This window comes from Leptodactylus fuscus, chromosome 4, assembly GCF_031893055.1.
Source record: "Leptodactylus fuscus isolate aLepFus1 chromosome 4, aLepFus1.hap2, whole genome shotgun sequence".
Classification (NCBI taxonomy): Eukaryota; Metazoa; Chordata; class Amphibia; order Anura; family Leptodactylidae; genus Leptodactylus; species Leptodactylus fuscus.
Genome location: NC_134268.1, coordinates 201,723,225 through 201,735,827, shown reverse-complemented (window position 1 = coordinate 201,735,827; position 12,603 = coordinate 201,723,225). Strand labels below are relative to the sequence as shown.

The 12,603-nt window shown below is 44.5% G+C and overlaps 1 protein-coding gene across 1 annotated transcript in view; it reads right to left on the bottom strand.

Moving 5' to 3' along the window:
• The window catches only part of MPP7 (MAGUK p55 scaffold protein 7), a 267,439-nt gene that overhangs the window by 152,569 nt on the left and 102,267 nt on the right, over window positions 1-12,603 (bottom strand). Inside the window, exon 3 of the mRNA XM_075271728.1 lies at window positions 11,523-11,682. Within this exon, the coding sequence (XP_075127829.1) occupies window positions 11,523-11,559 (37 nt within the window). The 5' untranslated portion in view covers window positions 11,560-11,682. The remainder of the gene's footprint in view (window positions 1-11,522; window positions 11,683-12,603) is intronic.

Sequence of the window (12,603 nt, the reverse complement as noted above, 5' to 3'; positions counted from 1 at the left end):
TGAAGGGACGGCACAAAACTTTTTAATGGTCTTTTTGCACCTAGGCTGGTGATCGTGACAATGGGACATCCTCTATGCCTAGGCCGGTGACAGTGAGAAGGGGACATCCTAAATGTCTAGGCCGGTGACAGTGACAAGCAGATATCCTCTATGCCTAGGCCGGTGACAGTGACAAGGGGACATCCTCTATGTCTAGGCCGGCGACAGGGGGACATCCTCTATGTCTAGGCCGGTGACAGTGAGAAGGGGACATCCTAAATGTCTAGGCCGGTGACAGTGACAAGCAGATATCCTCTATGCCTAGGCCGGTGACAGTGACAAGGGGACATCCTCTATGTCTAGGCTGGTGACAGTGACAAGGGGACATCCTCTATGTCTAGGCCGGCGACAGGGGGACATCCTCTATGTCTAGGCCGGCGACAGGGGGACATCCTCTATGTCTAGGCTGGTGACAGTGACAAGTGGACATCCTCTATGTCTAGGCTGGTGACAAAGAGACATCCTCTATGCTTATACCGGTGACATGGAGACATCCTCTATGTCTAGGCCGGTAACAGCGAGAAGGAGACACCCTCTATGCCTATCCCAGTGACAAGGGGACATCCTAAATGTCTAGGTCGGTGACAAGGGGACATGCTCTATGTCTAGAGGGGAGAACATTTCTTCAGCTAAATAGACAGAGCTTCTTTACTGTAAGTTGGGTAAGACTATGGAGGTCACTGTCCCAGGATGTCGTGATGGGGAATTCATTGTGCAAATTCAACGAGGGCCTGGTCACCTTTCTTGAATGGAAAAATATTACAGGTTTTAGAATTTTTGTAAAGAGAAGTTGATTCAGGGTTTTATAGTCTGCTGGAATTTAGAGTTGAGAAGAATTTTTTTTCGGCCAATATGGGGTAACTGGTTTTAGCCTCATGGGGGGGGGGGGGGTGTTGCCTTCCTCTGGATCAACACCGTAGGATTATAGGTTGGACTTGATGGACCTGTGTCTCCATTCAATCTCATGTACTATGTGACTATGGTAAGTTATACAGCTCCAGATTTGATCTTACAGTCAGAAAATGTGATATCTTTGCATATTCCCAAATCGCCCTGTTGTAAATCCATCAGCGCCGGCATTTTTTTAAAAAATATCTGTGTCTATGCGGACTCCTCTCTGGTGCTCCTGGAGCCTGCTCAGTTCTTCGGTGTAGCTGAGGACGTACACCCCAGCTTTACTGCGCATGTGACAGAGGTACGGCGCATGCGCACAAAACCTAAGGTATTCTCCTCTGGGTTCAGAGAAGATCTGCTCCCAACTATTACTGCAGGTGTCAAATGTTTGGTACAGGAACATCAAAAAATAAATAAAATAAAAAAATCCTGCAGGACAACTTTATCCCCTGTTTACTTATTCTATACGTAAATGTTTCTTTAAATTATGGAAATAAGCAGATGGTCTTGCAGACACTTCAAGTGTGTTTTATATGGCAAAACTGAAGGAATATAGTAATACAGGTGCTCACATTAATGATTTATTTTTTTTACATAAAAGGAATTTTTAATTGAAGGAGGAAAAAAATTTTTAAAAAAAATCACTCGCAGCTTTTCCAACACAAAATACATTAAATTTCCTCAATATGTTACCTTACATTCCAACATTTTATGCCATTGGAAAGCATTCTGGATTTTTTTTTTTTTTTTCACTTTCCCTTTCTTTACGATGTATATTTTTTGGCCCATACTATTCAAGGTCTGGCGAGCCGAGAAGCTTGAAAATATGCAGGTTTTTTTTTTTTTTTCTTTTAAAGAAAAATAGGGCATAAAACACATTCAACAGGTAAAATAACATCAGCAAATTCAATGGAAGAATAATAGCAGGAAAGTAATTTCCTAACAAATAACGTCCCTGTACATAGTAAGATGTCCAGAAGCCGGCGACTACAAAAAGCCGAGCTTGGCACTTCGTAGACAAGGAGTACATTGGCTTGCCGCAGCCGGTCCAATATGGACTGTCATCGCTATTGACACGTAGTAACTAAAGCAACAGGTCACTAATTTAATAAAAATGATGTGTGCACTGGGAAATTATTTGTAATTCTCAGGTGTTTTAAGCCATATGTGCAAATCTATAATAAAGGTACATCATAATTCAGCCGCGTTCTGGTCTGCCATGATGTAACGCCATTGACCGTATTCACCGCGCTCAGGTAATGAGAAATGAAATCGAGATCGGAGTCGAGGCCCCTCGCAAGTAAAACATTGCTGCTCAGAAGTCCCTCAATTTTCCAGGGATTAGTTTTATAGTTCTGCGTGGAGTTAATTAATTTAAGGGTATTGCCAAGCCCCCGTCTACTGGGAATGTGCTAAAGAGATCAGCCCCCAAAATAATGTAAATTTCATAAATGTAATATACTGATCGGTTACCATAGGCGTCTGGAAACTGCAGGAATCCGGCCGACGTCTCCTTTTATACTAGAAGTCTATAATTATTAGGGTTCAAGTTGTAAAGATTGGAATTAAAGGTTGTCCGGGAATTACAGTTATGGGCCAGGAGAAAAAAGAAAAACATACTCACCTGACCACGACACTCCATTGTCCACCAATGCTGGAACTTCTGTCAGAAGTCCTCGCTGCATGACCGATGAGGTCAATCAGTGACCTTGGTGGTCATGTGTGGCAAGGACTTCACCAAAACAAGCCCCTGGGCATGGCTGGACTGGACAGCGGTGGCAGATGCCTCAGCATCGGGGACAGGAGAGTATGTTTTTTATCTTTTTATGGTTTCACCTTCCCCGGCCTCCTAGTCCAGAACTGTAACTCCTGGATAACCCCTTTAAATAAGTTGTCTCATCTCAACACCACCTTACTAAGACATGAGGACATCAAAGAATTAAAGGGGTTGTCTAATCTCGACAACACCTTTCCAAATATTAGGACATCAAAGTAGGTAATGCCCTGGTATGAATCACTAATAGGGTTGAGCGATCGTGTTCAGAAAAGATCGGATTCTGATTGGCGATCGAGAAAATTTTGCGATCGGAATTCCGAACACGATCTTTTTAGGTGGGATCGAGATTGGTGATTATTTCCCACAATGCTTTGCTACTGGCCAAGAATTGTGGGAAAAGCTAACAATGTTAGACTTCACACTGAGTATACGCTCTGCTCATTTCTGAGCGGAGTGTATACTCAGTGTGAAGGCTCCGCTGCGGTTCCATAGGAATGAATGGAAGCAGCTGGCACACAGCCTTAACCCCCTGCGCGCCGGCTGCGTCCATTCATTCTAATGGGAGACTAGCTATCATCTCTAGTAGCTACTTACCTGCAGAGATGGCTGGTCCGGTGCCCGCTGTTCTCGTTCTTCTTCGCCTTGCTGCCCCCGCCTCCCAGGTTACTGTTAAAGAGCTAGGAAGAAGGCGGGGCTTGTGGCTTAGGAGAGTGTGGGTGGGTACTGGGAGGGGAGACGTGACGTCTCCCCTCCCAGTACCTGCCCACAATCTCCTAACCTGGGAGGCAGGGGGCAGCAAGGCGAAGAAGAACGAGAACAACGGGCACCGGACCAGCCATCTCTGCAGGTAAGTGGACATCAGGGGGGACTAAGTAGCCAGAGAATTAAAAAAAAATCCTCTGGCTACTTAGTGATTAAAAAAAAATAACTACACAGCGTGGATTCTAACAATTAAAGCGTTCAATTGTTAGATTCCCTGCTGTATAGTGAATAGGATTGTTTTTAAAATCCAATCTCCGATTAGTAAAAAAAAATCCCATTGACTTGCATTGGGATCAGAATTGGGATCGAGATTGGGTTCGAATGAAAAATGATCGGAAATCGGATTTCAAAATCGATCCTGAAAAGTCAAGATCGGCTCAACCCTAATCACTAACCAACTCTAGTTTTTGCTATATCAGACCTGATCCTGAGCATCTTGTTGAGGTATACAATATATACGGTAATTTAGGAGTGGAAAGCTCGGCCTGTAGTACTTTACAATACTGCTGGTCACCTTATGAAATACACATGGGCTGAAAAAAAGAAGAAATCCATCAGAGATAGCAGAAATGTTTGGCCAGTGCTTGGTGATGTCCACAGGTTCTGGACTTAAGGTAGTCACTGTTAGCAAATGATTCTCTACGAAGTATTAAGATGAACATTTTATGTATGGTGATGTTAGCTTGTCCAGTTACTTTTGTGCCCCTAAAATGAGGAGGCTTGGTAGAAAAATGGCTGCAATTCCTAAACATTTCCCAGGGTATTCTTGTTCAGTTCCTTGCATCGAACCAAAAAGTCTACAGTTTCAAATCCAATGTGGCTGCAGAGCTGAAATCATGAAGATGGTGTCACTGTCCAAACATTATTGGATCTAACGATACTTTTGCTTGACTATGGTTTGAACTGGTGAATCTTTTTTTGTTATTGTCATGTGGACGGCCAGGTCTGTGTGTCACTTACCTGACAGAGCTGGCACCAAGACGGCGGTGACAGTGTGATGCTCCGGGCAATGTATGGCCTGACGTGATGGTTATTTGGCATCACAAATCCATTGTGGATGAGATCCAGCTGATCAAAAATATCTGGACTGAAGCTGGAGCTAAATGGTCAATGCCTCATTTGCAAGCCATGCTCTAAGCATCGGGTGACAAGTGCTCTAAATCATGTCAAATGACCGAACTTGACAGATGAGACATATGCTAACAGTGGTAGAACCCGAGACCTAGTCATTGATCACAGCGATGACTGCAAACTTATTCTTCAACCATAACTTTGTAGAGGATTTACCATCAAGATCAATCAGAGACGGTCGGAACCAAAGAGACATATCGACCTACTGAAAGAAGCGCAAGACATCGTGCTAACAGAAGTCACTGCCCGCGTAGTCTACAAAAACAAAATCATCATGAATCCCCCAGTATGGATTACACAAGAGCGGATAAACTGATTGTGAACCCGACAATGCTACGAGTCGTAGGAAAGAATGCAGCCGACTTATCAAGAGGAATGTTTTACATGCTCCTCAAAGGACACACAGTAAGGAGATCTTTGGCCGCTACATGGAAACACACACAAAGATATTGACTTATAATGGAGTGGACTGTCAGAGCTTTCACTTCTGGATGTAATAAGTGTCAGCGCACTTAATGGGACATTTCACAAAAAGATACGCCCAGCCGACTCATAAAAATGAAGCCTCACTTGGAGACACTATTAATACTAGCTCAGGAACTTGCTTAGTGAATAATCTCTAAATGGGGCTTCTCCAGGAAAAAAAAGTCGACAGCCGGGGAGGGTGTAAAATGAAAAAAAGATCATTTTCACCTATCCCTGGTGCTCCGTTGTACAGTCATAGACTTTATTCCCTTTGGTCCTGGGAAGGAAGTGCAGAAGGTCATAAAATCACCGGCCTCCGACACATCATCCGTCCATCACAAGCGACCGATTTACCCGGACAGATCTAACTTCTGGTCTGGCCAGGATCGGAGGTCGGCGAGAACAGAGACCGGAGCTGAAAAATTCCACTAAAACTGGATACCCGAGGGTATCAATTTTTATAACTTACCATAATTTTTTGGGGAATTGCCCCTTTTTCTAGTGGTAAGCTCTTCCTAATAAAGATACAGGGCAGTGAAGAATATATTCAGACTATATTGCATTTTATGCATTTCAGACGGCTGAAGCATATCTACATTGACTGCCATAAAGTGAGAACTAAAGGATAGGGCATATCGAACTCCGACTGCGTGATTCTTCTATCTGATCTAGATACCCGCATATACATTAGGTGGTTGCCCAGTCCTGTATGTAATAGTATATATGTACAGCCCAAAGGGGTTATCCAGCTTTTAAAAACTAACGACGAAACCTTAAAGGCCATCAAATTTTAGATTAGCAGGGGTCCGATTGCCAGACCCTGCAGATTGACCGTTTCCTAGAACGTGTAGCTCCTGGCAATTATTACATGTTGGGTGCTGCGCTGCTCACTCTCTAGTTGTCAGTACTGTGGTGGTCCTCCATTCAATACTTTAGGACACCGGTGCACTACTCATACATGATGCTACTAAAAGAATGGCAAGTGAGCAGTACAGCACTCAGCATGTGAACAATGTCAGGAACTGAGTGCTTAAAGCTGATCTGCAAGGTTCCAGACAGTTGGTCCTCCGCTGATCTAGAACTGATGACCTATCATAAAGGGAATCTGTAAGGGCTATTTGGGACACTAAACCATTCACAGTTGCTTATGGATTGGGGATTTAGTGTCCCAAATTGCCCTGTTATAAAGCCACACGTGCCTGCATTACAAGTACAAAATGTTTAGGGCTAGTTCATACGGGGATTCCGCGCGTGCACATTCAGTTGCGGCTGCCATGATGGGATGCCAGTGAAATTCACGGCATCCAGTCATGGCTTTCCACTCCAGATTAGGCCCACCGGAGGGTGCTGTCGCAAGGCGGGCGCCGGGGCTGAATCCGGCTGAAGAAAGGGCAGCTTGCTTCTATTTTCTGAGAGCAGGAACAAACCGCTAGCGAAAAAAGACCACTAGTGGTCTACATAGACCTCTATTCGCCTCAAAATCCACCTCCTCTTGCCCCGTATGAACTAGCCCTTATACTTCCCCCTTCAATGAGGTCAGAGGATTACACCTCGGCGTCACTGCGCATGCACCAAACCTCAGGCCTATGTGCAGTGAAGCCGAGGTGTACATCACTGGCTTCACTGAAGAACTGCACAGGTGCCGGGAGCACCAGAAAGGAGTCCGCATAGACACATCAGACTCATCTCAAGGCAAGTATAAAGGTTTGTTTTTTTTTCAATGTGGGCACAGATGACTTGAGAACCAAACAATTTAGGACACTAAACCCCTGGTCTCTAAGGACCTGTGGGTGGATTAATACCCCAAGAAGACCTGACAGGTTCCCTTTAAGGATAGGTCGACAGTTTTTAAAAAATGAATAACCCTTTTAACTTGCTGGAGTCCCCCCTCGGCACTTGCTCTCCTCTGCACCTTTTTGCTACATCCATAGATTCAGCTGGTCATCCTCTACCGTGTGGCAAGTAGGGACACTCTTGGAGGAACCAAGTCCGTGGTTGGAATTCTGTAAATTATTCTCTTCTCCCTATTAAAAACACTTGCATGCTCAGCCAGTGACAGGTCAGGAGGAGCAGCTATCTATAGTATATGGCCAGCCACATTATTGAAGTCAATGGTATATGGGTCCAGTAGTTAGGAGGAAAATACCGTAGGAGCACGCATGTAAAAACAGCCCACCAGTGACTCGCAAGCTTGGAACACCTCTAGCGGACACCCAGAAGTGTGTTTAACAAAAACATTTTACCCGCCGGAGTATTATAAAGTCTATGAAACCACTTGTTCCCTTCAGAAGAATTCTTCAAAAAAAAAAAAAATTGAGAAACGGTTCCTCGGCCATTCATTCACTTGCGCTGCACTTTCCAGATGCTCAACATTCTTGACATCAGAGTGGAAAAATTTACTGTTAGTCTAGAGAAATCCAATCTCGCCATTCTTGTCATATCCCTCATAGCTTCATTATTAGAGCAGGTCTGTGGAAGCCATAAAGGGCCCTTAAATGATTAAAAAATATGGTCCTCGTGTTACATCACTTTTTTTTACATACTTGAAAGCAAGAGCTCCGTCCGTACGCATAAAGCGAGCGTCCACCTTATAAAACACAAGTATGCGCATTTTCATTAAATATTTGTCTCTATTTGGGTAAGATACACCAAAATTCGACTTGGGCAAAAATCCTTTTACGGCAACTTGGGGGTATTAAACACTAAAGAACATAGATCCGAAGCCCAGAACAACACCGTAAAGTTTAATAGTATTCATAAAAAGGACACAGCAATGCTTACATTTTCCACTTTGTCAAAAGCGAGTCAGTGTTACTTCATTCTGGTTCTATATTCGGGCAGGATCACTAGACGACCCCAATAAACTGGCGAGTTACCGGGGCATGCCTTACTGGGCTCGGAGCTGGGAGACTGAGGAGGGACCGGGATGCCATAACACGTTCCTGACACTTCAGTACCTGCTACATATTAATCTAACACACTGTAAAGGAGGTGAATGCAGAATCCATCATGTACCATTGTAATTAAAGGCGCGCGTTTAGCTCTCCTGACGCGTCTAGTGCAGAAAATACTTGGATTCTAGAGAATTTTGTTTTAATGCGTTATGTTGTTCCTCTGTTGCTCCTCCTGGAAATGTAGGATTTTACCATTTCCCTTGTCAAATGGGTAAGTCTCTCACACACCCCACTGACAAGGCAAATGGTTTCACACAGGTGTCAATTTATTCATACACTAGCCTCTGCCCGCAACTTAGCCAACTGGCGTCGATGTTCCGTCTATATTCAGCAAATTGCTGCAGTCGATGGTTTGCCTGCTCCGGCATTTCGGCAGCTCTCAAGCTGTCCTGCTGCTGAACTTGTTCCTCACACCGTGCCTGTGATTGTTCTGGCATGTCAGCAGCTCGTTGGGACGCCATATAATGAGCATGTTGTTGGTGTTGATGATCCGCCTGCTCTGCCGTTTTGACAACTGTGAAGCTGGCCTGCCGCTGAACTCGTAGCAGGGGAACAGTAGCAGGGCTACTGCACCGGCGCGTGATTTCAAGTTATGACGCCAGAAGAAGACGACAAGGAAGACGGAACCTGAGGAGTAGCAGGGGAACTGAGCATGCAGAAGCAGAAGAAGAAGATGAGAAAGAGGGGACCTGAGGACATCGCTGCAAGAAGAAAGAAGATTTAGGCATGGCTAAAGATTACGTCAGACCATGCATGCCCGCCCAGCGTGCATGATAAAGTATGATTACCATATTCTTTTTTAGGGTATTATTTTAAAACGGAGGGGGGGGGGGTAGTTTAATATAACATTAGCAATGCCTGTAGGGCCTTTTAAAAGACTATTCATGCATATGTGGGGTTCTATCAGCATAATTTTGCTGATAAATCCCCTTTAAGTGAGCTGCAATACCACCATCAAAACACTCGGACAACCGTTACAATTAAGATTCCACATATCCTGGGATAGCCATTGTTATGTAGAGTTATATCACCTAATAATACAGAATTACATGTATTAGAGTCCTTGGACTTATGGAAGGATCCATGTAGGGTTACCCAGGTCTCAGCATGCTCCATTCATGTCTATGGGTAGCGTCAATAAAAACAGAGCAAGTATGCATGCTGGGATTTGTAGTTTCCGAAGGTTACCGCCACCAGACTACCATGCTATAAACTACACCGCCATATACTGTGTATTGTATAAGAATACTTGTCTGTATTCTGGTCCATAGTAACAGGTTAATTCTATACTCCATTAACTACAGACTGAGGAGATCTAATACACAAGAACTGGAGGTCAATAGATCAATAGAGCTGACGCTTCATTGTAATTCACTGCTCCGACTGTTCCGGACCAATTGTGATGTGTTCGTCCCCAGTAATAGACTGTGCTACAAACAACCGCAGCGAGCCTGACAATATTCTGAATGGATGAGGTAGATGTCTGCTGAGTTTAGTTACAGTCGTCCACCACATCTCAGTCTAAATCTTTGCCTATTTGGCTTTTATTGAGTCAAATTCCAAATTCTGTGTATTTTCTGCCTCCTATTTATTTCAATGGGAGATCTCAGACAGAATCCACCTGAAAAACGAGAAGGACGCTTATTATTTCCACTAGCCGACCAAATCAGCTGGCAGAAAAAGTTACTTCCCATTGAAATGAATGGGGGGCAGATTAAAGGCAGAATTTGCAAGCATATTTTGAGCAGATTCAGTCTTAAATTCAGTGTCAAATTCCTATGTGTGAATGCCCCCTAATAGTACCCATATATGTATTCAGCTTCACACACAGAAGTCTACGGAGAGAAGAGGGGGAGGAAGAAACTACTTCCTTCTTCCCCTTTCTTTGTTACGATATATAGCAGAGATTAGCAGTACATGTGCACGTTTTCCAGTGTCCTCATCCTCCCCGGGCATTCTCCATAGGCTTCTATGTTAAAAACAACTCCTTATGATAAATGGAGAATAAAAAAAATTTCATTAAAAATATGAGTTACAACATTTCTTGCCAACACTGTGGAGTCAGTAGGCCAAACCACCATCACTGAGCTGTGAGGATTGGCCCTTTTCGTAGTACACGACTATGGAAGTGCACTTTAACTGGGCAAGAACATTGAGCTGTAAGGCCGGCCCATCTGACAGTGGTATCATTAGACCCAGACACAAAGGGTTTAATCAGGAGTCTTGTGCCCCAGGTGTTGCAGTAGAATCAGCCACAGAATCTACAGCAGGACACTTCTATTTGGAAGTATCTGGCCACAATTTGGAGATTTTGTGGTGGAAGCTGCTTCAAAATCAGCCCCAAATTCAGCCATGTGAACACACCCTTAGTTTGTACAGATTTTTTTATATTCTGGATTTAAAGGGATCCTATCATTAAAACTCATTTTTTTCTGCCTAACACGTAGGAATAGCCTTAAGAAAGGCTATTCGTCTCCTACCTTTAGATGTCTTCTCCGCTTTTCGTCAGTATGTAAATGAGTTTTCTCGCAGCACTGGGGGCGGTCCAGGGCACTCAAACAGCACTGGGGGGTGTCCCCAATGCTGCGAGAGAACTCTCCCAATGCCTCCATCTTCTTCAGGAACGGGTCTTCTTTGCGTCTTCTTCGGGGATTGGTTTCAAACTTCTTGGCCTCGGGCCTAAGGCAAAGCCGACTGCGCATGCCTGCCGGCCACAGGAAAATGGCCACTTACACAGTATTGTAATCAGCCATTTTCTTGTAGCCGACAGGCATTTGCAGTCGGCTGCCCGAGGCTAGAAGTTTGAAGCCACCGCTTGAAGAAGATGTGAGGAAGACCTATTCCTGAAGAAGATGGAGGCGTTGCTGGAGAGTTCTCTTGCAGCATTGGTGACGCCCCTAGTGCTGTTTGAGCGCTGGGGCCCTCCCCCAGTGCTGCGAGAAAACTCATTTGCATACTGACCGAAACCAGATTATATACTGAACGGTGGCGCGGAGAAGACATGTAAAGGTTGGAGACGAATAGCCTTTCTTAAGGCTATTCCTACGTGTTAGGCAGAAAAAAATGATTTTTAATGATAGGATCCCTTTAAACAAAAACGTTCCATTCACTGACAGCAAACAGAGATCTTGAAGAATGAGAACTGGAAAGAGGACAAAGGAATTTAGAGATCTGCAGAACTTTTTATTAAACATGGTCATCCTAATATGTATATCTAGACCAGGGGTCAATAACCTTCGTCTCTCCAGCTGCTGTGAAACTACAACTCCCATCATGCTCCAGTCACTTCCATGGGAGTTCTAAGACCAGCAGAGTAAGCATGCATGTTGGGAGTTGTAGTTTGACAACAGCTGGAGTGCCAAAGATTGCCTACCCCTGGCTTACAACATGCCATCAATGACCAATGGGGGTCTGGGCATTGTCACCCCTACGGATCACCAGAAGTCGTGGGAAGGTACATTGCTGATTTGTATGTATGTAATTGTACCACTAAAGCTTACCCGTATCACTTCCCGCGCCCGTGGATAAAGCTGGCATGGTTGCAGACTCTCACAGGAACAAGCACCAGGAGAAGACAAATCCACAGCCGCAGGGCGTCAGCTGTAGAAATCCTGCAGGCCCGTCTGTCGTACACGATTTATGCAGCTTGAAACCTTTCCCCTGTAAAGAACACAGACATAATTTGTACAGTAAAGCCGCCGTTATACGGTAAATTACGGCACTTTGCGCACGTCAAAAAATCTTTCTAAAACTTTATAAATTTTGTGACTCCGAGTCCCATAGAAAATCCATCACCTCGAAATGAAGGAGCCAATTATCATCCTGAAGTAAGTGTGCGGTGAAATGCATCTCATTCCCGTACAGAGCCTTCAGTCAGGCCAGAAATAATTATGTGCGGCCGAACAGAGAAGACAAGGCGAAAAGGAACAGGAACGGAGCGCCCAATGGGGATTGCCTTGTCTGCCGATCAATTTTTTTCCCCTGTCCTTCAGTCATTCAATAGAAAGCCTGATATGTCAGGTTAATGGCCGGCCGTCACCGGCGAGCAAATTTATCATCATTCTAAATGAAGGAATCGCTTTGCATCAAAGGCGACATTGTGTTGTACATGAGCTCCAATAGGATCATAAGTTAAAAGGACATACAGGGATTGCACGGTGCTACGAGCGACAGGTTAAAATAACACCCCCTGATGGGAGCTGTACATTAACACAAAGCAAACAGCGGCCTTGTAATGTACACTACTCCAATACAGCAAGTCTGGAGGTGGGGGGTCAGTCACTGCCATATTACACTGCAATCTGTACAAGGGGGAAATACATTGCAAGGGAGCCTGTATCCAGAAACAGCATATCAGCCTAACACAGCAGATAGATAGGTTAGGGTCACCAGAACCAGCATAACACCCCAACCTTGCAGATAGATAGGTTACTGTCACCAAAACCAGAATATCACCCCAGCCCTGCAGATAGATAGGTTACTGTCACCAGAACCAGCATATCACCCCAGCCCTGCAGATAGATAGGTTAGTGTCACCAGAACCAGCATATCACCCCAGCCCTGCAGATAGATAGGTTAGTG